The sequence below is a fragment of the Oncorhynchus keta genome, unplaced genomic scaffold (assembly GCF_023373465.1).
Source record: "Oncorhynchus keta strain PuntledgeMale-10-30-2019 unplaced genomic scaffold, Oket_V2 Un_contig_14477_pilon_pilon, whole genome shotgun sequence".
Taxonomy (NCBI): Eukaryota; Metazoa; Chordata; class Actinopteri; order Salmoniformes; family Salmonidae; genus Oncorhynchus; species Oncorhynchus keta.
In genome coordinates this window covers 26,871-52,703 of record NW_026278771.1, presented here as the reverse complement: position 1 = coordinate 52,703, position 25,833 = coordinate 26,871, and the positions used below count along the sequence as shown (strand labels likewise).

General features: G+C 42.9%; 1 protein-coding gene across 1 annotated transcript in view; it reads left to right on the top strand.

Annotated features, from left to right (window-relative positions):
* Positions 1-25,833, top strand: part of LOC118377256 (inosine-5'-monophosphate dehydrogenase 1b-like) — a 42,503-nt gene that overhangs the window by 6,576 nt on the left and 10,094 nt on the right. The window contains exons 2-12 of the mRNA XM_052501851.1: positions 1,178-1,276; positions 1,424-1,504; positions 7,511-7,559; positions 12,850-12,951; positions 13,153-13,227; positions 13,369-13,661; positions 13,832-14,033; positions 15,137-15,227; positions 15,400-15,495; positions 16,145-16,288; positions 25,675-25,819. Coding sequence (XP_052357811.1) covers positions 1,178-1,276; positions 1,424-1,504; positions 7,511-7,559; positions 12,850-12,951; positions 13,153-13,227; positions 13,369-13,661; positions 13,832-14,033; positions 15,137-15,227; positions 15,400-15,495; positions 16,145-16,288; positions 25,675-25,819 — 1,377 coding nt within the window. The remainder of the gene's footprint in view (positions 1-1,177; positions 1,277-1,423; positions 1,505-7,510; positions 7,560-12,849; positions 12,952-13,152; positions 13,228-13,368; positions 13,662-13,831; positions 14,034-15,136; positions 15,228-15,399; positions 15,496-16,144; positions 16,289-25,674; positions 25,820-25,833) is intronic.

Here is a 25,833-nt window from a genome sequence, read left to right as displayed (position 1 = left end):
CCATTGTTGAATGTGAACCACATTAAATGGGGCCGAGGTTGCAATACCTACAGCTTCCACACAATGTCAACAGTCTTGTCATTTGCCTACGATTTGTCTCTTGGTTAAACGGACACAAGGTAGCGTCTTTCTTCCGGTCTCCGACCGGATATTTTGCTGAGATTTACCCGGACATTATTTCCAGACGTACAGCTATAGAATATACATCGCCTCGTGATCAATTTGATCGCTTATTGACGTTTACTAATACCTAAAGTTGCATTACAAAAGTATTTCAAGTGTTTTGTGAAAGTTTATCGTCAACTTTTTTATTTAAAAAATGACGTTACGTTATAAAACACTATTTTTTTTTCCTTGATCACAGTCTTCATAGATCGATATATAGGCTATATATGGACCGATTTAATCGGGGGAAAAAGACCCAATAGTGATGTTTATGGGACATCTAAGAGTGCCAACAAAGAAGATGGTCAGAGGTAATGAATGTTTTATATTTTAGTTGTGCGTTTTGTGTAGCGCCGACTATGCTAATTATTTTGTTTACGTCCCCTGCGGGTCTTTTGGGGTGTTACATGCTATCAGATAATAGCTTCTCATGCTTTCGCCCGAAAAGCATTTTAAAAATCTGCCTTGTTGCCTGGATTCACGAGTGTAGCTTTAATTCAGTACCCTGCATGTGTATTTTAATGAACGTTTGAGTTTTAACGAGTGCTATTAGCATTTAGCGTAGCGCATTTGCATTTCCAGATGTCTAGATGGGACGCCTGCGTGTCGGGTAGGAGCAAGAGGTTAATGTAGCAAGCTAAAAGAAACACAGATGGACAAGTAGGCATGCAATGGATTATGGTCATTATAGGTAAATACCACGTTTTCCATGCTAAACTATGTAGAATATTGGCCTTTTGAAAACTACAACTCCCAAATACATCGAACAGTTTGGGCTTGATATCATTTGTCTCTAGAGAAACTGCACAACATGCGCATTGATATCACAGAAAAAACATGAACGGAATGCCTTGTTTAAAAAAAAACGACTAGTCATTCACAGGCGCAAAGCGTCGTCACCTTTTAACCCTTCATCTATTGATAGCTAGTTATATTTGAAAATGCATCTAATGTTAAATTTTAAACGATGTCTATAATCTAATGCCTGCTTGTCATCCTTTTCATTTAACAGCATGGCTGATTACCTGATCAGTGGTGGTACGGGCTATGTCCCAGAAGACGGACTCTCCGCACAACAGCTTTTCTCCGTTGGAGACGGCCTCACCTACAAGTAAGTTCAGTTCAACCACAATACAAATGCCAAATAGAACCGTATTGTGCAAGTACGCTCTCGAACTGTCCAAACCTAAGCGCAAGCGATGATGGACGATATGCGGGCGGCGCTTTGTAATGATGGCCAACACGTTTTGAATCGCAGATCTGCTCAACAACAGTCTGTTGTCGCTGATGGTCAAACGGCAGAAGAGCTATGCTCTAAAGGCGACGGGTTGACTTACAAGTGAGTAAACGTTGACTTTTCAACCATTTTGACACTATATACACTATACTGTAAAAACATTTTGTCTCCAAACGATGAGTTCATATAGGGAAGCAAATGATTGTCCCATTAAAAATAGATTTGAATCAATAAAGTACCTTGTTGATGAATTTGGCAGAAGTAAACACCACATTCGTCACCAATTGTATTATTTAAATGTTTAGCTGGCTGAGAAAAACACTGATCTGTACAGATGAATGAGTAGGACAGGGGTGGTGGGGGTTGATTGTTTATTAACCTGATCTGTACAGATGAAAGAGTAGGACAGGGGTGGTGGGGGTTGATTGTTTATTAACCTGATCTGTACAGATGAATGAGTAGGACAGGGGTGTTGATTGTTTATTAACCTGATCTGTACAGATGAATGAGTAGGACAGGGGTGGTGGGGGTTGATTGTTTATTAACCTGATCTGTACAGATGAATGAGTAGGACAGGGGTGGTGGGGGTTGATTGTTTATTAACCTGATCTGTACAGATGAATGAGTAGGACAGGGGTGGTGGGGGTTGATTGTTTATTAACCTGATCTGTACAGATGAATGAGTAGGACAGGGGTGGTGGGGTTGATTGTTTATTAACCTGATCTGTACAGATGAATGAGTAGGACAGGGGTGGTGGGGGTTGATTGTTTATTAACCTGATCTGTACAGATGAATGAGTAGGACAGGGGTGTTGATTGTTTATTAACCTGATCTGTACAGATGAATGAGTAGGACAGGGGTGGTGGGGGTTGATTGTTTATTAACCTGATCTGTACAGATGAATGAGTAGGACAGGGGTGTTGATTGTTTATTAACCTGATCTGCACCATAGGATGATATTTGCTTCTGGTAATGATATGACTGCATCTTTAACTGCTCTGAAGAATCATAGTGCATGAACTGCTATTTGATTCTTTGAGACATTCAATAACTGTCTAATCTATCTAGTAATGACATCTGATTGCACTCATATCCTAAGGCCCTTTATCTGCTCATTTCATATTCACTTGTTTTTACTTTCACTGAATAACCCTCAATCTACTTTCACTCTGTTTTAAAACTAACTTGATTTCAACAAGCGAAGCATTGACTGCCCCAATATGACAGACGGTCATTGCATTGGCATGTTGCCACAGCAAGCTACTTCACTAATTTCACCCCTTTGCCCAAGACTGTTGCCCAAAATTCTTTGCATCGTTTTGCTTCTTGAACATACCTCTGGCTAGAGGACTTTACAAAAATGACTAACTGCTATAAAAATGCTTCCAACACAAAATAGAGTAACATTCACATCCTTGTGTTAATGTTGTAGCCTATGTCTTTTGACTATATGTGGCTCCGTCCCAAATGGTACCCTGTCCCCTACAAAGTGCATTACTTTTGACCATAGGGAATAGGGTGCCATTTAGTATGGAACCCATGTTACAGATTAAATGGATACCGTAGGGCCTCCCAAGTGGTGCAGCAGTGCTCTGACGAGCCGGGCGCTTGCAAGCTGACACGGTAGCCAGTTGGACGGTCTTTCCTCCGACTCATTGGTGCAGCTGGCTTCCGGGTTAAGCGAGCAGTGTGTCAAGAAGCAGTGCGGCTTGACAGGTTCGTGTTTCGGGAAGACGCATGGCTCTCGACCTTCGCCTAAACAGAGTCCGTAGGGGAGTTGCAGCAATCGTACAAGACTCTAACTACCAATGGAATATCATGAAATTGGGGAGAAAAAGGGGGGTAAAAGTTGAAAAAAAATCTATATTAAATGGATACCCTGTTCATTCTAAACCGATTATGTGGCGTTTGTGAGACAAACAATATTTAGACAACAAGCAGGTACAACTCAACCATTTTGTTTCTTACAGTTGAACCCTAATTGCTCCTGTAAGTTGCTCTGGATAAGAGCGTCTGCTAAATGACTAAATGTTATGGTTCAGACTTAACATCCACACAATAATGGTATTCACTATTTACATTACACATTTGAATGGAGAGTTAGTCCCAGTTCACAGGGGTTAATTGATTAGGTAATGTATGTGTGTGTGATACCGGCGCGTCCCTCCACTCCTTAATGAAGCACGTCCTGCTTAAAGGCAAGGCAGAGCACATGACTAGCCCGAGGTACTGTCATGTGAGCGGCTCGGGGGACGACATCAGAGGACGTGAGGATGCCCTCCTTTTCACCACATCTGTTCCCGTATTACCTGTATCATACAGCTGTGTCTCCACCATGGCAACCACAGACAACTGCCTCACAAACATGGCTACCCAGGACGGTAGCGACGGTGGCTCATTCTCAATTGTCTTTCCCTATCTCCTCGGCTCCTTTTTAACCCTATTAAAGGAGAAGGTCTAAAGTCACCCCCCTCGGACTTTCTTCTCCAATGTATTTTGAGAGTGAGGTGGGGATGCAAGGAATCGAAGACAAGATCCATTGAGAAAGATCCAGTGAGAACACATCTGGCTAAGGCCTACTGGCTTTGAGGTGTTTGCTTACCTGTTGCTGCTGTAATCTGGCAGGTTTACTGTCCACACCAACACACTGGAGCTGAATACACGCTCCCTTATGAAAGTGTTCGCCAGGGTGAGCTGAGATGTTCTGGCAGGGTCTCAAGACCATTTCACCAAGCTGGATCAGGGTGAGCTGAGATGTTCTGGCAGGGTCTCAAGACCATTTCACCAAGCTGGATCAGGGTGAGCTGAGATGCTCTGTCAGGGTCTCAAGGCCATTTCACCAAGCTGGATCAATATTCTTTCAGCAACTCAACATTTTCTAGGACAGCAGAAGACTCTGCTGCGTGTTATTATCATATATTACCCTGTCATAAAGAATTTGTCAATCCAGTCATTTTCTTTCAAAGGCTTCATGGGAGGATTCCATGATGATGTCTTATGATCACAGCCACCTAATCATCCTCGGCTTCTAATTAGCCCCGTTCAAGCCCCCTCATCTCTCCAACGCAATTCTCCCCGGGACATTGGTGTAGAAGACTGTATTCTCAATCCACTTATGTGGCAAAGGGACGAAATGAAAAGATTACAATCGTGACATAATTCTTCATGTGTAGTGCACTGCCTTTGCAGAAGTGTAGAACCACGTTATGAAGTAGTGCTATCCAGGCTTGTGTCAAATTGTCTGCATGAAATGAAGTTGAATCAAGTCGCACCCAGCATTACTAGGGCCCGAAGCGGTTTTAATAACAGAACTGTCAGGCAATAGATATTTAAACATTAATAGTATGCAAGACTAGACAGGTAAGTGCACTCTAAATCAGACCTACCCACTTTCTCTACTTAGTGGCTGAAGGGTCATACTAATGTCTAACTCGGGCAGTTTGTGGTTGTCTACAGCACTTGTGTGGCCGAAATGGCATTATGCATTTGTCCACATTCAACATTCGAATGCACACCATATTGACAGGTAGCCAGTGTTGTCTTTGGTATTTAAAACCCTAATGGGTCACGTGTGCCAAGTCACACTAGTTAGTTCTTCTCGAATGCCGTATATAATTATTTACTCCTGTAGACAACTTACATTTTAACCTGGACAAAAAACAATTTCATTGCTTTTAGGTGTGCCATCTCCACAAGGGAAGTCCTAATCTAGGTCTTACTCATCAAGATCCCATTTTCCACATTTTCTGTTGCATTCTGGGTCAACCTGGCCACTTAACTTCTTAGTGATCCTTCGCGCGCCAATCCGTTAACGGGATTGATTTGACAAAACCCAGTGAAATAGCAGCGCCAAATTCAAAAACAGAAATACTCATAATAACAATTGATGAATCAAACAAGTGTTATACATCGGTTTAAAGATTAACTTCTTTTAATCGAGCCACAGTGTCAGATTTTAAAAAGGGTTTACGACGAAACCAAACCATGCTATTATTTGAGGACAGCAACCCATCAAACAAACACATGAAAATCACATTTCAGCCCGCCAGGCGCGACACAAAAGTCAGAAATAACGATATAATTCATGCCTTACCTTTGAAGATCTTTCTTCTGTTGGCACTCCAATATGTCCATTAGACATCACAAATGGTCCTTTTGTTTGATAAATTCTGTCGTTAATAAATATCCATTTATTTGGCGCGTTTGATCCAGAAAAACACTGGTTCCAACACACAACATGACTACAAAGTATCTAATATAGTTACCTGTAAATTTGATCCAAACATTTAAAACAACTTTCCTAATCAACTTTAGGTATTTTTAAACGTAAATAATCGATACAATTTAAGACGGGATAAACTGTGTTCAATACCGGACGAAAACACAGTGGAGCGAGCTTTCAGGTCGTGCCCCCCAACCACAACAGTACACTAGACTTGACCCTCGTTCTGAACAGCCATACTCCTTCATTTCTCAAAGGAAAAACATCAACCAATTTCTGAAGGCTGTTGACATCTAGTGGAAGCGATAGGAACTGCAAGCAAGTGTCTTAGAAATCTAGATCCACAGAGAACTCATTGAAAAGAGTGACCTCAAAAGTTTTTTTCCTGGATGGTTTGTCCTCTGGGTTTCGCCTGCCAAATAAGTTATGTAATACTCACAGACATCATTTTAACAGTGTTAGAAACGTTAGTGTTTTCTATCCGAATCTACCAATTATATGCATATCGTATATTCTGGGACTGAATAGCAGGGAGTTTACTTTGGGCACGCTTTTCATCCGAACGTCAAAATACTGCCCCCTAGCCTTAAGAAGTTTTAAGTATAGGTTACAGGTTAAACCCAAGTGACCACTGTAACTTGTATTCTGTAATGGAAATTGGTGGCAAATCCAAAACTCGAAATAAATTAAATGGCTACTTATCAACTGATCCAGTGACACTTTTTACCATTTGGCTCATGCTGGTTAGGGGTAGGTCTGGCTATTGCGAGCTGATCCAGAATCAGTGTAGTTTTGTGGTTTCTAAATACTGGCAGATGTTTTCCCCTCTGCCTCCCTGTCCCAGACTGTGTTGATGTTTGTGAGGTGTCTGGCGGTTGCAGCCGCACCCTCCCTGTCCCGTTTGGTAGACCTATTTTAGGCCCCATCTTTTCACCCACACAGGCGGAGGAGAGGGGGAATTGTCTGATGGATGATAAAGGACAGGGGGCCATTCTCTTTCTCTGTTTTTGTTTCTCTCGCTCGCTCCTCCCGTTCGCTCGCTCCTCCCGTTCTATCTGATTTAGAGCCCATTCTCTCCTGCACTCCTCCCTCTTATTCTGGTTTTCACTTTTCCCCATCTCTCTCTCTCTGACAGACTCACTTATTTGTCTCTCCCTCTCTGTCCAGTCTGTCTGTGTTTTCACACCCATCTGCCAAACCACCAGATCCACCCATCTGTGAAAAACGCACATCATCCTTCTTTTTCCCTCTGTCTCATATGCTCTCTACCGCTCTCTCTCTGCCTGCCATTGTGTTCATACAGTGTAAGAAATGAAGTTGAACCCCAGATGCTTTTGTGAAGCACTGGACTAACAGGGTGAGACAGTGTTTCTCTTTAGACTAGAGTACAAGGCAAAGGGAAGGGGCAGCTTGATCAGCGATCACTAGAGGGCAAACTTATGAACGTACCGTTTTTGGGATCAAGACATTTACTATTTAGTTCTTAACGCAAACTCACTTGTAGTTTATTCAAATTTATACCACATGCAACTTTCGGGTCAGACTCCTCAACCATTGCGAGAACTAGTTTCCCTATATTGTTACCAGGCTCGGTCGAAGAAGCAGTTCTAGGGGCTAATTTGCACATATTCCCTTGTGGCTTTCAACACTTCCTGCTTTGGACCCAACTCCAACATGGTGGAGTTACTTGTAAAAGCTGAAATTGGTCGGGGTAAAGGGTGAGGGGTTTATAATAGGCCACTTCTGACCCACTGTCACCAGTTGGCTGGCAGTTGCATTGCACTGCACTATGAATCTTGTAGTCCTCTTGTGTAAAGCCATCTTTCTTTAGCCATGACTACCTGTGAACCTTGACCCCTGACCTCTTGCTCTGTCTGTCTTTCAGCGACTTCCTGATTCTGCCGGGCTTCATTGATTTTGCCTCGGACGATGTGGTGAGTAGTCCTCTCTTCTCTGACTGTCAAGACCTTCCAGAAAGCTAAGACAATTCAATATGGGTTTTGAGCTACAGGCTACCCTTCGACCCATCTTCAGCCTACTGTTTTTTATTTTTATTTTTTATTTCACCTTTATTTAACCAGGTTTTTTTATTTAACCAGGTAGGCTAGTTTTTATTTAACCAGGTAGGCTAGTTGAGAACACCTTTATTTAACCAGGTAGGCTAGTTGAGAACACCTTTATTTAACCAGGTAGGCTAGTTGAGAACACCTTTATTTAACCAGGTTTAACCAGGTAGGCTAGTTGAGAACACCTTTATTTAACCAGGTAGGCTAGTTGGTAGAACACCTTTATTTAACCAGGTAGGCTAGTTGAGAACACCTTTATTTAACCAGGTAGGCTAGTTGAGAACACCTTTTATTTAACCAGGTAGGCTAGTTGAGAACACCTTTATTTAACCAGGTAGGCTAGTTGAGAACACCTTTATTTAACCAGGTAGGCTAGTTGAGAACACCTTTATTTAACCAGGTAGGCTAGTTGAGAACACCTTTATTTAACCAGGTAGGCTGAGAACAAGTTCTCATTTGCAACTCATTTGCAACTGCGACCTGGCCAAGATAAAGCATAGCAGTGTGAACAGACAACACAGAGTTACACATGGAGTAAACAATTAACAAGTCAATAACACAGTAGAAAAAAAGGGGAGTCTATATACAATGTGTGCAAAAGGCATGAGGAGGTAGGCGAATAATTACAATATTGCAGATTAACACTGGAGTGATAAATGATCAGATGATCATGTACAGGTAGAGATATTGGTGTGCAAAAGAGCAGAAAAGTAAATAAATAAAAACTGTGGGGATGAGGTAGGTGAAAATGGGTGGGCTATTTACCAATAGATTATCTACAGCTGCAGCGATCGGTTAGCTGCTCAGATAGCTGATGTTTGAAGTTGGTGAGGGAGATAAGTCTCCAACTTCAGCGATTTTTTTATTTATTTTTTATTATTTTTTTATTTTATTTTATTTTTTATTTTTTTGCAATTCGTTCCAGTCACAGGCAGCAGAGTACTGGAACGAAAGGCGGCCGAATGAGGTGTTGGCTTTAGGGATGATCAGTGAGATACACCTGCTGGAGCGCGTGCTACGGATGGGTGTTGCCATCGTGACCAGTGAACTGAGATAAGGCGGAGCTTTACCTAGCATGGCCTTGTAGATGACCTGGAGCCAGTGGGTCTGGCGACGAGTATGTAGCGAGGGCCAGCCGTTTAGAGCATACAAGTCACAGTGGTGGGTAGTATAAGGTGCTTTAGTGACAAAACGGATGGCACTGTGATAAACTGCATCCAGTTTGCTGAGTAGAGTGTTGGAAGCGATTTTGTAGATGACATCGCCGAAGTCGAGGATCGGTAGGATAGTCAGTTTTACTAGGGTAAGCTTGGCAGCGTGAGTGAAGGAGGCTTTGTTGCGGAATAGAAAGCCGACTCTTGATTTGATTTTCGATTGGAGATGTTTGATATGGGTCTGGAAGGAGAGTTTGCAGTCTAGCCAGACACCTAGGTACTTGTAGGTGTCCACATATTCAAGGTCGGAACCATCCAGTGTGGTGATGCTAGTCGGGCATGCGGGTGCAGGCAGCGATCGGTTGAAAAGCATGCATTTGGTTTTACTAGCGTTTAAGAGCAGTTGGAGGCCACGGAAGGAGTGTTGTATGGCATTGAAGTTCGTTTGGAGGTTAGATAGCACAGTGTCCAATGATGGGCCGAAAGTATATAGAATGGTGTCGTCTGCGTAGAGGTGGATCAGGGAATCGCCCGCAGCAAGACCAACATCATTGATATATACAGAGAAAAGAGTCGGCCCGAGAATTGAACCCTGTAGCACCCCCATAGAGACTGCCAGAGGACCGGACAGCATGCTCTCCGATTTGACACACTGAACTCTGTCTGCAAAGTAATTGGTGAACCAGGCAAGGCAGTCATCCGAAAAACCGAGGCTACTGAGTCTGCCGATAAGAATCTGGTGATTGACAGAGTCGAAAGCCTTGGCAAGGTCGATGAAGACTGCTGCACAGTACTGTCTTTTATCGATGGCGGTTATGATGTCGTTTAGTACCTTGAGTGTGGCTGAGGTGCACCTGTGACCGGCTCGGAAACCAGATTGCATAGCGGAGAAGGTACGGTGGGATTCGAGATGGTCAGTGACCTGTTTGTTGACTTGGCTTTCGAGGACCTTAGATAGGCAGGGCAGAATGGATATAGGTCTGTAACAGTTTGGGTCCAGGGTGTCTCCCCCTTTGAAGAGGGGGATGACTGCAGCAGCTTTCCAATCCTTGGGGATCTCAGACGATATGAAAGAGAGGTTGAACAGGCTGGTAATAGGGGTTGCGACAATGGCGGCGGATAGTTTCAGAAGGAAGGAGAAGGAGGTGCTCTTGTTCTCCATGGACTTCACAGTGTCCCAGAACTTTTTGGAGTTTGAGCTACTGTTCTGTTCATGGGCTCAATTCCACTTTGTTCTGAGACCCTCTTCCCTAGCCCATTCCTCTTAAGTGTTCAGGCCATACGATGAAGGCTGCTTAAGAGCTGTTGAACTGGTTAACCTTTCGGTTACTAGTCCAACACTCTAACCACTAAGCTACCCTGAACTGGTTAACCACTTACCTGCTGGTTACTGACCCAACACTCTAACCACTAGGCTACCTGCTGGTTACTGACCCAGCGCTCTAACCACTAGGCTACCTGCCGCCCCTGGGCTTACTGACCCAACGCTCTAACCACTAGGCTACCTGCCACTGGGCTTGCTGACCCAGCGCTCTAACCACTAGGCTACCTGCTGGTTACTGGCCCACGCTCAAACCACTAGGCTACCTGCTGGTTACTGACCCAACGCTCTAACCACTAGGCTACCTGCTGGTTACTGACCCAGCGCTCTAACCACTAGGCTACCTGCTGGTTACTGGCCCAGCGCTCTAACCACTAGGCTACCTGCTGGTTACTGGCCCAACGCTCTAACCACTAGACTACCTGCTGGTTACTGGCCCAACGCTCTAACCACTAGGCCGTCCCAGACTGGTTCTTCCAGATCTCTGAAAACTACAGGGATAATGACTATGGGTGCACCAAGTGGGAGCAGTATTGCTTCCTACACATTCCTTATTATTTCAGCAGACACTCCTTGCCAGAGCCACTTCTGAAACCAAAGCCTCTTTACAGTCTGCTGTGTCCACACAGACGCACAAACCACCCTCTGCATTCAAAGCCAAAACCTCATTCTGTAATTGCAGATTTTCCAAAAATAATTTTTACTCTCAGCTTCCTTCGTCATCCCTAACCTCCGAGCCACCCTATTTTTTTTACCAAGATGGCCTCCCACGCCTGGTTTCTCTGTCTCTCTCTCTGTATACGGTTGTGCCTGGTTGGTTGGTTGCTCACTCTTCTCTCAGGGGATGATGTGAGCGTTAATCTCAGGCTTTATGTGAAATCCCCCCGCCCTTCTCTCTCGTCCATCAGGAGTTTTTAATCTAATTGATATCTCTAATCTCCTTTTTTGTCCAGACTAGAACACAGCCCTCGTTGCTGTGGAAGGTGCCTGTCTGCGTTGTTGCCGTGGCGTTGTGGGTAGTCTCCGTAGGGTTGTAACCTGGTCTATTTTCTGACGGTGGTGTCAGTCTGGTAACTTGGACGAGCCTGTGTTTGTCTGTCTCAACTGTGAATACAGTCAAAGTTCATGCAATAATATTTGTTTAGACTGTAGTTTAAAATATACCCCCCACCCTCTTCCACACAGGGATGTTTTATACGTGTGAGGTGGGCCTCTGTCTGGTGTTTCAATGGGGAAGTTATTGCTGGTCACACCATGTGCAGAGGTGGTCTCTCAATTTTGAAGGTTAGCCCTTTGTAGAATTTGGCAGGGTGGTGCAGTTGAGCTAACAAAATGGCTGCCAGTGTCCAGTCTTTTTCTTCACCCACCCCCCATTTCAGAAACACAATAGTTGGTATGGTAGTTTACATTTGCCAAAGATAAGGGAGGGAAGCTCTTAACGTCATAAAATGCATGCTCTGGTTTTCTCATGGTGAGGAATGCCATGTTTTCCCTCCCAGCTGAGAAGACTGTGGAAGTGGCCAAGACTTTTTTTTATTTTTTATAAAATGGAACTTTCCCAGTGTGTTGGCAGATAGTTTCTAACAAGGTCACAGCCTGATTGTGCAAAACGTCTCCAGAAAGTCAAAACATCGGTCTTGTCTCTCTGATGACAGATTTAAAAAAATATATATTTTTTTTTATTTAACTAGGCAAGTCAGTTAAGAACAAATTCTTATTTACAATGACTGCCTAGCCTGGCCGAACCCAGACGTTGCTGGGCCAATTGTGCGCCGCCTTATGGGACTCCCAATCACTGCCGGATGTGATGCAGCTGCGCCATTCGGGAGCCCATATAAAATGTAGCACCTGATAATTTACATTTAGGCCAGATGGCGATGTCTGCTTTACAGTTGCATGTTCTTTACTTGCTGTTGCAACTCTCGTCTGAGACTTTGAGACTCATCGTCCAGTCAGCCATTGAAAGCATGCTTGAGAAACGTGACCAAAAGCTGTCATTTTCCTTAGGCCAATCCACATAGGACAAACTTGCTCTTTGGAGCATGTCTGCCCCCTAGTGGACAACTGAGAAAGCAACCTTTACTATTACAAGCAATGATGGTCAAGGTTCTATTTTCTTTATGAAGTAAATGACTTACACTCTGTATTAGAAATGAATAATATTGAGTATATTTCCTGTGTGGACATTTACACTCACTGCAACAGATTGTAATACCTCAATTGGGCCGACCAACCAGTGTTCCCGCACGGTGGCTAACCAGGCTATCTGCATTGTGTCCCACCCACCACCCGCCAACCACTCTTTTACGCTACTGCTACTCTCTGTTCATCATATATGCATAGTCACTTTAACCATATCTACATGTACATACTACCTCAATCAGCCTGACTAACTGGTGTCTGTATGTAGCCTCGCTACTTTTACAGCCTCGCTACTGTATATAGCCTGTCTTTTTACTGTTGTTTTATTTCTTTACCTACCTATTGTTCACCTAATACCTTTTTTGCACTATTGTTTAGAGCTTGTAAGTAAGCATTTCACTGTAAGGTGATCCTGTTGTATTCAGAGCACGTAAACTTAAACTTCGATTTGATTTAATATTATTTATTTTGCTGAGTGACTGATTTCCTGAACATGTTGTGGGTTATTGAGCCAATATGTCCTCCTTACTTTCTCCACCAGGACCTGACCTCTGCCCTGACCAGGAAGATCACCCTGAAGACGCCTCTCATCTCCTCCCCGATGGACACAGTCACAGAGTCATCGATGGCCATCGCCATGGCGGTGAGACCTTGCAGCCTGACATTCAAGCCAGTTAAAAAAATATATATGTGTGTTTGTCCTCTATGCTAGAAATTACTGTGTGCTTTCCACATCTGCCCCAATCAAAGTGTTTTGTGTTGCTGGGGGGGAAACGTACCATAAACAGTATTCCGTCTCCCAAAAGTGTGTTTTATTTGTCGGGTGTTTTTGACTGCCTTTTAGCTCATGGGAGGCATCGGCCTCATCCATCACAACTGCACCCCTGAATTCCAAGCCAACGAGGTCCGCAAGGTTAAGGTGAGACCCCATAAACGCCTATGAAAGCATTTACCCTTTGTAGTTAATGACTTGCATCATTTTATATTGATTGGTATTAAATGGGTTGCGGTGCATCTATACACACAATGGTTTATTAACAGATATTTGTTGTTTGTCCAGAGGTTTGAGCAGGGCTTCATCACAGACCCTCTTGTAATGAGCCCCCGTCACACGGTGGCGGACGTGTTCGAGGCCAAGACTCGCCACGGCTTCTCTGGCATCCCTGTCACCGAGACTGGCAAGATGGGCAGCAAGCTGGTGGGCATCATCACCTCCAGAGACATCGACTTCCTCTCCGAGAAGGACCACAGCCGACCACTGGAGGAGGCCATGACTAAGAGGGAGGAGCTAGTGGTGGCCCCAGCCGGTGTCACGCTGAAAGAGGCTAACGACATTCTACAGCGGAGCAAAAAGGTGAGCCAGTCAGTACAGTCCTTCTGGGAGTCTATTGTGGCCTGTTTTCTGGTACATTGTTCTATTGTATCATCCTCAACGTATTATTGGTCTTTGGTTTGCTGTACAAGGTCATTTATGAACTGTTTGAGGTTAGATGGCAGAATTACAAAGTCTCTTGCCCCCCACCAGGCAAGCTGCCCATCGTGAACGACAATGATGAGCTGGTGTCCATCATCGCCAGGACAGACTTGAAGAAGAACAGGGACTACCCCCTAGCCTCCAAAGACTCTCGCAAACAGCTGCTGTGCGGAGCCGCCATCGGCACCAGGGACGACGACAAATACAGACTGGACCTACTGATGCAGGCCGGGGTCGACGTGGTCGTACTGGTGGGTTTGAGGTTGGGGTTATGGTTAAGATCCAGATGGGGTTTAGATTGAGGTAGATGGGAGGGTTGGGATAGTGGTTGACCTTTTCATGCAGTTTTGGTGGACATGGTGGTTAGGGGTTGACCTTTTCATGCAGTTTTGGTGGACATGGTGGTTAGGGGTTGACCTTTTCATGCAGTTTTGGTGGACATGGTGGTTAGTGGTTGACCTTTTCATGCAGTTTTGGTGGACATGGTGGTTAGTGGTTGACCTGTTCATACAGTTTTGGTGGACATGGTGGTTAGTGGTTGACCTGTTCATACAGTTTTGGTGGACATGGTGGTTAGTGGTTGACCTGTTCATACAGTTTTGTGGTTAGTGGTTGACCTGTTCACATGGTGGTTAGTGGTTGACCTGTTCATAGTTTTGGGACATGGTGGTTACCTGTTCATGTTTTGTGGTGGTTAGTGGTTGACCTGTTCATACAGTTTTGGTGGACATGGTGGTTAGTGGTTGACCTGTTCATACAGTTTTGGTGTGGTGGTTACCTGTTCATGGTTTTGGGGACATGGTGGTTAGTGGTTGACCTGTTCATGCAGTTTTGGTGGACATGGTGGTATGGTTTTTCATTTTTTGGTGGACATGGTGGTTAGTGGTTGACATTTTCATGCAGTTTTTTGTATTTTTTATTTGACCCCTTTTTCTCCCCAATTTCGTGTTATCCAATTGTTTAGTAGCTACTATCTTGTCTCATCGCTACAACTCCCGTACGGGCTCAGGAGAGATGAAGGTTGAAAGTCATGCGCCACAAGAGTCGCTGGTGCGCGATGAGACAAGGTTTTCCCTACCGGCCAAACCCTCCCTAACCCGGACGACGCTAGGCCAATTGTGCCTCCCGGTCACGGCCGGTTACGACAGAGCCTGGGCGCGAACCCAGAGTCTCTGGTGGCACAGCTGGCGCTGCAGTACAGCGCCCTTAACCACTGCGCCACCCGGGAGGCCCCGGTCATACAGTTTTGGTGGACATGGTGGTTAGGTGTGAGTTACGGTTGGGTTTCAGGTCTAAATGGCAGTAGACCGTGGCACTGCAGTGCAGACATGACTTGTTTTCTCTGTTTCTGCAGGATTCCTCACAAGGCAACTCTGTGTATCAGGTCAACATGATCAACTACATCAAACAGAAGTACAGCGAGCTGCAGGTGGTGGGAGGGAACGGTGAGAGAGTGGAGCGCTGGGACAGGATTTATCACTATGACGCTTCCAGCCATCCAGTTTCAGATCTTTGAGAGGCTATCAAGATCAGTCTTGGGGGGAAATACATTAGACACTTAAACACTAAACCTTTCTTTTCCTGCCTTCTGATGATGTTGTGTGTTGTCTCTTGTAGTGGTGACGGCAGCCCAGGCCAAGAACCTGATTGATGCAGGAGTGGACGCTCTGAGAGTGGGCATGGGCTGTGGCTCCATCTGTATCACCCAGGAAGGTAGTGTGATACTATCAACCTTACAGGATCAATTCACATCTGAATGCAGGAGAGGACTGTTGCTGGTTTTATATTTCAACCCACTTGCGGAATTGAGTTGAAATGGAATTGACCCAACCCAGAATCTACACCTTGCGTGCGATTTGGAATTGTAGTATTACATGTCTAAATGTTATGATATAAGAGTGTAGTGATGTTAAATAGAAATGTGATAATACGCATAGGATTCTCTACCCATAGCAGCTGGCTTTGGATCAGTTCTAATGTATAGGTCAACCGCGGAAGCTACACAGCAAAACTGGAGAAGGATCAGAGCAGCGAGTAACCAACCAAGATGCTACGCTGGTTGCTAGTCTCTGTCGCCGTGGTGATTTATGAAGGCTCTGCTCTTGGTTACCATGGCGACGACTTTCTCCACAGCATTACGTTCAGCAAATAATGGCAAACGTTTTTCAAGCGCAAAACAAACATCCTTATTGGAAGAACATATTCAATCCTTTTATTTTTTAACTGAACACCTTGATTCTGATATTACTTCCGTAAACAATCCATCCATCCATCGGGCCCAACCGAACACCGCCTGACTACACTGGTCATAGGATATGTTACCATGGTAAGGTGACGCATTTCCTGTCTCCGTCTCCCGTAGTGATGGCGTGCGGGCGGCCTCAGGGCACCTCGGTGTATAAGGTGGCAGAGTATGCTAGACGTTTCGGTGTGCCAGTCATCGCAGACGGCGGCATTCAGACCGTGGGCCACGTGGTCAAGGCTCTCTCACTCGGGGCATCCACAGGTACCTTTCATTCACTTGTTAATTCATGCGTTCACTCTTTCATAGTCATTCATTGTTTCATTGTCATGCATTCATTACCATTCACTCTTCTGTTGTCATTTATTCACCCATTCATTCATTCATTAGCTTAATCCTTCATGAACCCCTTTTATAGCATGCACTAGGTCAATGTGGTTAATTTCATAGGCTAGAATAGGTGTATAGCAGGGCTGTCCAATGTCGGTCCTGGAGGGCCAAAACACTTCTGGTTTTCATCCTCGCCTTCTAATCAGGGACTGATTCAGACCTGGGACACCAAGTGAGTGCAATTAACGAGCAGGTAGAACCAGAAACCAGAAGTTTTTCAGCCCTTCAGGAACAGAATTGAACAGCCCAGGTCTATAGTCTTACAGTATCTTGATGTCTTTGGGCTAGTTTTCTGTTTCCCACTGTTGATCTCACGTCTATTCTTCTAATCCACTGTTGATCTCACGTCTATTCTTCTAATCCACTGTTGAACTCACGTCTATTCTTCTAATCCACTGTTGATCTCACGTCTATTCTTCTAATCCACTGTTGATCTCACGTCTATTCTTCTAATCCACTGTTGATCTCACGTCTATTCTTCTAATCCACTGTTGATCTCACGTCTATTCTTCTAATCCACTGTTGATCTCACGTCTATTCTTCTAATCCACTGTTGAACTCACGTCTATTCTTCTAATCCACTGTTGATCTCACGTCTATTCTTCTAATCCACTGTTGATCTCACGTCTATTCTTCTAATCCACTGTTGATCTCACGTCTATTCTTCTAATCCACTGTTGATCTCACGTCTATTCTTCTAATCCACTGTTGATCTCACGTCTATTCTTCTAATCCACTGTTGATCTCACGTCTATTCTTCTAATCCACTGTTGATCTCACGTCTATTCTTCTAATCCACTGTTGATCTCACGTCTATTCTTCTAATCCACTGTTGATCTCACGTCTATTCTTCTAATCCACTGTTGATCTCACGTCTATTCTTCTAATCCACTGTTGATCTCACGTCTATTCCTCTAATCCACTGTTGATCTCACGTCTATTCTTCTAATCCACTGTTGATCTCACGTCTATTCCTCTAATCCACTGTTGATCTCACGTCTATTCTTCTAATCCACTGTTGATCTCACCTCTATTCCTCTAATCCACTGTTGATCTCACGTCTATTCCTCTAATCCACTGTTGATCTCACGTCTATTCCTCTAATCCACTGTTGATCTCACGTCTATTCTTCTAATCCACTGTTGATCTCACGTCTATTCCTCTAATCCACTGTTGATCTCACGTCTATTCTTCTAATCCACTGTTGATCTCACGTCTATTCTTCTAATCCACTGTTGATCTCACGTCTATTCTTCTAATCCACTGTTGATCTCACGTCTATTCTTCTAATCCACTGTTGATCTCACGTCTATTCCTCTAATCCACTGTTGAACTCACGTCTATTCTTCTAATCCACTGTTGAACTCACGTCTATTCTTCTAATCCACTGTTGAACTCACGTCTATTCTTCTAATCCACTGTTGATCTCACGTCTATTCTTCTAATCCACTGTTGATCTCACGTCTATTCCTCTAATCCACTGTTGATCTCACGTCTATTCCTCTAATCCACTGTTGATCTCACGTCTATTCCTCTAATCCACTGTTGATCTCACGTCTATTCCTCTAATCCACTGTTGATCTCACGTCTATTCTTCTAATCCACTGTTGATCTCACGTCTATTCTTCTAATCCACTGTTGATCTCACGTCTATTCTTCTAATCCACTGTTGATCTCACGTCTATTCTTCTAATCCACTGTTGATCTCACGTCTATTCTTCTAATCCACTGTTGATCTCACGTCTATTCTTCTAATCCACTGTTGATCTCACGTCTATTCCTCTAGTCCACTGTTGATCTCACGTCTCTATTCCTCTAGTCCACTGTTGATCTCACGTCTATTCCTCTAATCCACTGTTGATCTCACGTCTATTCTTCTAATCCACTGTTGATCTCACGTCTATTCCTCTAATCCACTGTTGATCTCACGTCTATTCTTCTAATCCACTGTTGATCTCACGTCTGTTCTTCTAATCCACTGTTGATCTCACGTCTGTTCTTCTAATCCACTGTTGATCTCACGTCTATTCTTCTAATCCACTGTTGATCTCACGTCTATTCTTCTAATCCACTGTTGATCTCACGTCTATTCTTCTAATCCACTGTTGATCTCACGTCTATTCTTCTAATCCACTGTTGATCTCACGTCTATTCTTCTAATCCACTGTTGATCTCACGTCTATTCTTCTAATCCACTGTTGATCTCACGTCTATTCTTCTAATCCACTGTTGATCTCACGTCTATTCTTCTAATCCACTGTTGATCTCACGTCTATTCTTCTAATCCACTGTTGATCTCACGCCTCTTCTATTCTTCTAATCCACTGTTGATCTCACGTCTATTCTTCTAATCCACTGTTGATCTCACGTCTATTCTTCTAATCCACTGTTGATCTCACGTCTATTCTTCTAATCCACTGTTGATCTCACGTCTATTCCTCTAATCCACTGTTGATCTCACGTCTATTCCTCTAATCCACTGTTGATCTCACGTCTATTCTTCTAATCCACTGTTGATCTCACGTCTATTCTTCTAATCCACTGTTGATCTCACGTCTATTCTTCTAATCCACTGTTGATCTCACGTCTATTCTTCTAATCCACTGTTGATCTCACGTCTATTCTTCTAATCCACTGTTGATCTCACGTCTATTCTTCTAATCCACTGTTGATCTCACGTCTATTCTTCTAATCCACTGTTGATCTCACGTCTATTCTTCTAATCCACTGTTGATCTCACGTCTATTCTTCTAATCCACTGTTGATCTCACGTCTATTCTTCTAATCCACTGTTGATCTCACGTCTATTCTTCTAATCCACTGTTGATCTTCTAAATCCACTGTTGATCTCACGTCTATTCCTCTAGTCCACTGTTGATCTCACGTCTATTCCTCTAGTCCACTGTTGATCTCACGTCTATTCCTCTAGTCCACTGTTGATCTCACGTCTATTCTTCTAATCCACTGTTGATCTCACGTCTATTCTTCTAATCCACTGTTGATCTCACGTCTATTCTTCTAATCCACTGTTGATCTCACGTCTATTCTTCTAATCCACTGTTGATCTCACGTCTATTCTTCTAATCCACTGTTGATCTCACGTCTATTCTTCTAATCCACTGTTGATCTCACGTCTAATCCACTGTTGATCTCACGTCTAATCCACTGTTGATCTCACGTCTATTCTTCTAATCCACTGTTGATCTCACGTCTATTCTTCTAATCCACTGTTGATCTCACGTCTATTCCTCTAATCCACTGTTGATCTCACGTCTATTCTTCTAATCCACTGTTGATCTCACGTCTATTCTTCTAATCCACTGTTGATCTCACGTCTATTCTTCTAATCCACTGTTGATCTCACGTCTATTCTTCTAATCCACTGTTGATCTCACGTCTATTCTTCTAATCCACTGTTGATCTCACGTCTATTCTTCTAATCCACTGTTGATCTCACGTCTATTCTTCTAATCCACTGTTGATCTCACGTCTATTCTTCTAATCCACTGTTGATCTCACGTCTATTCCTCTAGTCCACTGTTGATCTCACGTCTATTCCTCTAGTCCACTGTTGATCTCACGTCTATTCCTCTAATCCACTGTTGATCTCACGTCTATTCTTCTAATCCACTGTTGATCTCACGTCTATTCCTCTAATCCACTGTTGATCTCACGTCTATTCTTCTAATCCACTGTTGATCTCACGTCTATTCTTCTAATCCACTGTTGATCTCACGTCTGTTCTTCTAATCCACTGTTGATCTCACGTCTGTTCTTCTAATCCACTGTTGATCTCACGTCTGTTCTTCTAATCCACTGTTGATCTCACGTCTGTTCTTCTAATCCACTGTTGATCTCACGTCTATTCTTCTAATCCACTGTTGATCTCAATCCACTGTTGATCTCATTCTTCTATTCTTCTAATCCACTGTTGTCTCACGTCTATTCTTCTAATCCACTGTTGATCTCACGATTCTTCTAATCCACTGTTGATCTCATTTCTTCTAATCCACTGTTGATCTCACGTCTATTCTTCTAATCCACTGTTGATCTCACGTCTATTCTTCTAATCCACTGTTGATCTCACGTCTATTCTTCTAATCCACTGTTGATCTCACGTCTATTCTTCTAATCCACTGTTGATCTCACGTCTATTCTTCTAATCCACTGTTGATCTCACGTCTATTCTTCTAATCCACTGTTGATCTCACGTCTATTCCTCTAATCCACTGTTGATCTCACGTCTATTCTTCTAATCCACTCTTCTAAATCCACTGTTGATCTCACGTCTATTCTTCTAATCCACTGTTGATCTCACGTCTATTCTTCTAATCCACTGTTGATCTCACGTCTATTCTTCTAATCCACTGTTGATCTCACGTCTATTCTTCTAATCCACTGTTGATCTCACGTCTATTCTTCTAATCCACTGTTGATCTCACGTCTATTCTTCTAATCCACTGTTGATCTCACGTCTATTCTTCTAATCCACTGTTGATCTCACGTCTATTCTTCTAATCCACTGTTGATCTCACGTCTATTCTTCTAATCCACTGTTGATCTCACGTCTATTCTTCTAATCCACTGTTGATCTCACGTCTATTCTTCTAATCCACTGTTGATCTCACGTCTATTCTTCTAATCCACTGTTGATCTCACGTCTATTCTTCTAATCCACTGTTGATCTCACGTATTCTTCTTCTAATCCACTGTTGATCTCACGTCTATTCCTCTAATCCACTGTTGATCTCACGTCTATTCCTCTAGTCCACTGTTGATCTCACGTCTATTCTTCTAATCCACTGTTGATCTCACGTCTATTCTTCTAATCCACTGTTGATCTCACGTCTATTCTTCTAATCCACTGTTGATCTCACGTCTATTCTTCTAATCCACTGTTGATCTCACGTCTATTCTTCTAATCCACTGTTGATCTCACGTCTATTATTCTCTATTCTTCTAATCCACTGTTGATCTCACTAATCCACTGTTGATCTCACGTCTATTCTTCTAATCCACTGTTGATCTCACGTCTATTCTTCTAATCCACTGTTGATCTCACGCTCTATTCCTCTAATCCACTGTTGATCTCACGCCTATTCCTCTAATCCACTGTTGATCTCACGTCTATTCCTCTAATCCACTGTTGATCTGATTCTCTAATCCACTGTTGATCTCACGCCTTCCTCTAATCCACTGTTGATCTCACGTCTATTCCTCTAATCCACTGTTGATCTCACGTCTATTCTTCTAATCCACTGTTGATCTCACGTCTATTCTTCTAATCCACTGTTGATCTCATGTCTATTCCTCTAATCCACTGTTGAACTCACGTCTATTCTTCTAATCCACTGTTGATCTCACGTCTATTCTTCTAATCCACTGTTGATCTCACGTCTATTCCTCTAATCCACTGTTGAACTCACGTCTATTCCTCTAATCCACTGTTGATCTCACGTCTATTCCTCTAATCCACTGTTGAACTCACGTCTATTCTTCTAATCCACTGTTGATCTCACGTCTATTCTTCTAATCCACTGTTGATCTCACGTCTATTCTTCTAATCCACTGTTGATCTCACGTCTATTCCTCTAATCCACTGTTGATCTCACGTCTATTCCTCTAATCCACTGTTGATCTCACGTCTATTCCTCTAATCCACTGTTGATCTCACGTCTATTCTTCTAATCCACTGTTGATCTCACGTCTATTCTTCTAATCCACTGTTGATCTCACGTCTATTCTTCTAATCCACTGTTGATCTCACGTCTATTCTTCTAATCCACTGTTGATCTCACGTCTATTCTTCTAATCCACTGTTGATCTCACGTCTCTCATTCTTCTAATCTTCACGCCTAATCCACTGTTGATCTCACGTCTATTCTTCTAATCCACTGTTGATCTCACGTCTATTCTTCTAATCCACTGTTGATCTCACGTCTATTCTTCTAATCCACTGTTGATCTCACGTCTATTCTTCTAATCCACTGTTGATCTCACGTCTATTCTTCTAATCCACTGTTGATCTCACGTCTATTCTTCTAATCCACTGTTGATCTCACGTCTATTCTTCTAATCCACTGTTGATCTCACGTCTATTCCTCCACTGTTGATCTCACGTCTATTCCTCTAGTCCACTGTTGATCTCACGTCTATTCTTCTAATCCACTGTTGATCTCACGTCTATTCTTCTAATCCACTGTTGATCTCACGTCTATTCTTCTAATCCACTGTTGATCTCACGTCTAATCCACTGTTGATCTCACGTCTAATCCACTGTTGATCTCACGTCTATTCTTCTAATCCACTGTTGATCTCACGTCTATTCTTCTAATCCACTGTTGATCTCACGTCTATTCTTCTAATCCACTGTTGATCTCACGTCTATTCTTCTAATCCACTGTTGATCTCACCTCTATTCTTCTAATCCACTGTTGATCTCACCTCTATTCTTCTAATCCACTGTTGATCTCACCTCTATTCTTCTAATCCACTGTTGATCTCACCTCTATTCTTCTAATCCACTGTTGATCTCACGTCTATTCTTCTAATCCACTGTTGATCTCACGTCTATTCTTCTAATCCACTGTTGATCTCACGTCTATTCTTCTAATCCACTGTTGATCTCACGTCTATTCTTCTAATCCACTGTTGATCTCACGTCTATTCTTCTAATCCACTGTTGATCTCACGTCTATTCTTCTAATCCACTGTTGATCTCACGTCTATTCCTCTAATCCACTGTTGATCTCACGTCTATTCCTCTAGTCCACTGTTGATCTCACGTCTATTCTTCTAATCCACTGTTGATCTCACGTCTATTCTTCTAATCCACTGTTGATCTCACGTCTATTCTTCTAATCCATTGTTGATCTCACGTCTAATCCACTGTTGATCTCACGTCTATTCTTCTAATCCACTGTTGATCTCACGTCTATTCTTCTAATCCACTGTTGATCTCACGTCTATTCTTCTAATCCACTGTTGATCTCACGTCTATTCTTCTAATCCACTGTATTCTTCTAATCCACTGTTGATCTCACGTCTATTCTTCTAATCCATTGTTGATCTCACGTCTATTCTAATCCACTGTTGATCTCACGTCTATTCTTCTAATCCACTGTTGATCTCACGTCTATTCTTCTAATCCACTGTTGATCTCACGTCTATTCTTCTAATCCATTGTTGATCTCACGTTGATCTAATCCACTGTTGATCTCACGTCTATTCTTCTAATCCACTGTTGATCTCACGTCTATTCTTCTAATCCACTGTTGATCTCACGTCTATTCTTCTAATCCACTGTTGATCTCACGTCTATTCTTCTAATCCACTGTTGATCTCACGTCTATTCTTCTAATCCACTGTTGATCTCACGTCTATTCTTCTAATCCATTGTTGATCTCACGTCTAATCCACTGTTGATCTCACGTCTATTCTTCTAATCCACTGTTGATCTCACGTCTATTCTTCTAATCCACTGTTGATCTCACGTCTATTCTTCTAATCCACTGTTGATCTCACGTCTATTCTTCTAATCCACTGTTGATCTCACGTCTATTCTTCTAATCCACTGTTGATCTCACGTCTATTCTTCTAATCCATTGTTGATCTCACGTCTAATCCACTGTTGATCTCACGTCTATTCTTCTAATCCACTGTTGATCTCACGTCTATTCTTCTAATCCACTGTTGATCTCACGTCTATTCTTCTAATCCACTGTTGATCTCACGTCTATTCTTCTAATCCACTGTTGATCTCACGTCTATTCTTCTAATCCACTGTTGATCTCACGTCTATTCTTCTAATCCACTGTTGATCTCACGTCTATTCTTCTAATCCACTGTTGATCTCACGTCTATTCTTCTAATCCACTGTTGATCTCACGTCTATTCTTCTAATCCATTGTTGATCTCACGTCTAATCCACTGTTGATCTCACGTCTATTCTTCTAATCCACTGTTGATCTCACGTCTATTCCTCTAATCCACTGTTGATCTCACGTCTATTCCTCTAATCCACTGTTGATCTCACGTCTATTCTTCTAATCCACTGTTGATCTCACGTCTATTCTTCTAATCCACTGTTGATCTCACGTCTATTCTTCTAATCCACTGTTGATCTCACGTCTATTCTTCTAATCCACTGTTGATCTCACGTCTATTCTTCTAATCCACTGTTGATCTCACGTCTATTCTTCTAATCCACTGTTGATCTCACGTCTATTCTTCTAATCCACTGTTGATCTCACGTCTATTCTTCTAATCCACTGTTGATCTCACGCTCTATTCTTCTAATCCACTGTTGATCTCACGCCTATTCTTCTAATCCACTGTTGATCTCACGTCTTCTATTCTTCTAATCCACTGTTGATCTCACGTCTATTCTTCTAATCCACTGTTGATCTCACGTCTATTCTTCTAATCCACTGTTGATCTCACGTCTATTCTTCTAATCCACTGTTGATCTCACGTCTATTCTTCTAATCCACTGTTGATCTCACGCTATTCCTCTAATCCACTGTTGATCTCACGTCTATTCTTCTAATCCACTGTTGATCTCACCTCTCATTCCTCTAATCCACTGTTGATCTCACGTCTATTCTTCTAATCCACTGTTGATCTCACGTTGATCTATTCTTCTAATCCACTGTTGATCTCACGTCTATTCCTCTAATCCACTGTTGATCTCACGTCTATTCTTCTAAATCCACTGTTGATCTCACGTCTATTCTTCTAATCCACTGTTGATCTCACGTCTATTCTTCTAATCCACTGTTGATCTCACGCTATTCTTCTAATCCACTGTTGATCTCACGTCTATTCTTCTAATCCACTGTTGATCTCACGTCTATTCTTCTAATCCACTGTTGATCTCACGTCTATTCTTCTAATCCACTGTTGATCTCACGTCTCATTCTTCTAATCCACTGTTGATCTCACGTCTATTCTTCTAATCCACTGTTGATCTCACGTCTATTCTTCTAATCCACTGTTGATCTCACGTCTATTCTTCTAATCCACTGTTGATCTCACGTCTATTCTTCTAATCCACTGTTGATCTCACGCCTATTCTTCTAATCCACTGTTGATCTCACGCTATTCTTCTAATCCACTGTTGATCTCACGTCTATTCTTCTAATTCATTCAAAGCTGATTGATGGTAATCGATGTAACAAAACACTCCGCATCGACAGTTAATTGGAGAAATGCTTACCAACCAATGACCGTGAGTTATGACCTCTTGCGCCCCTCCCCAGTGATGATGGGCTCGTTGCTAGCGGCGACCACGGAGGCTCCGGGGGAGTACTTCTTCTCGGACGGCGTGCGGCTGAAGAAGTACCGCGGCATGGGCTCTCTGGACGCCATGGAGAAGAGCACCAGCAGCCAGAAACGCTACTTCAGGTAGGGAGGACATC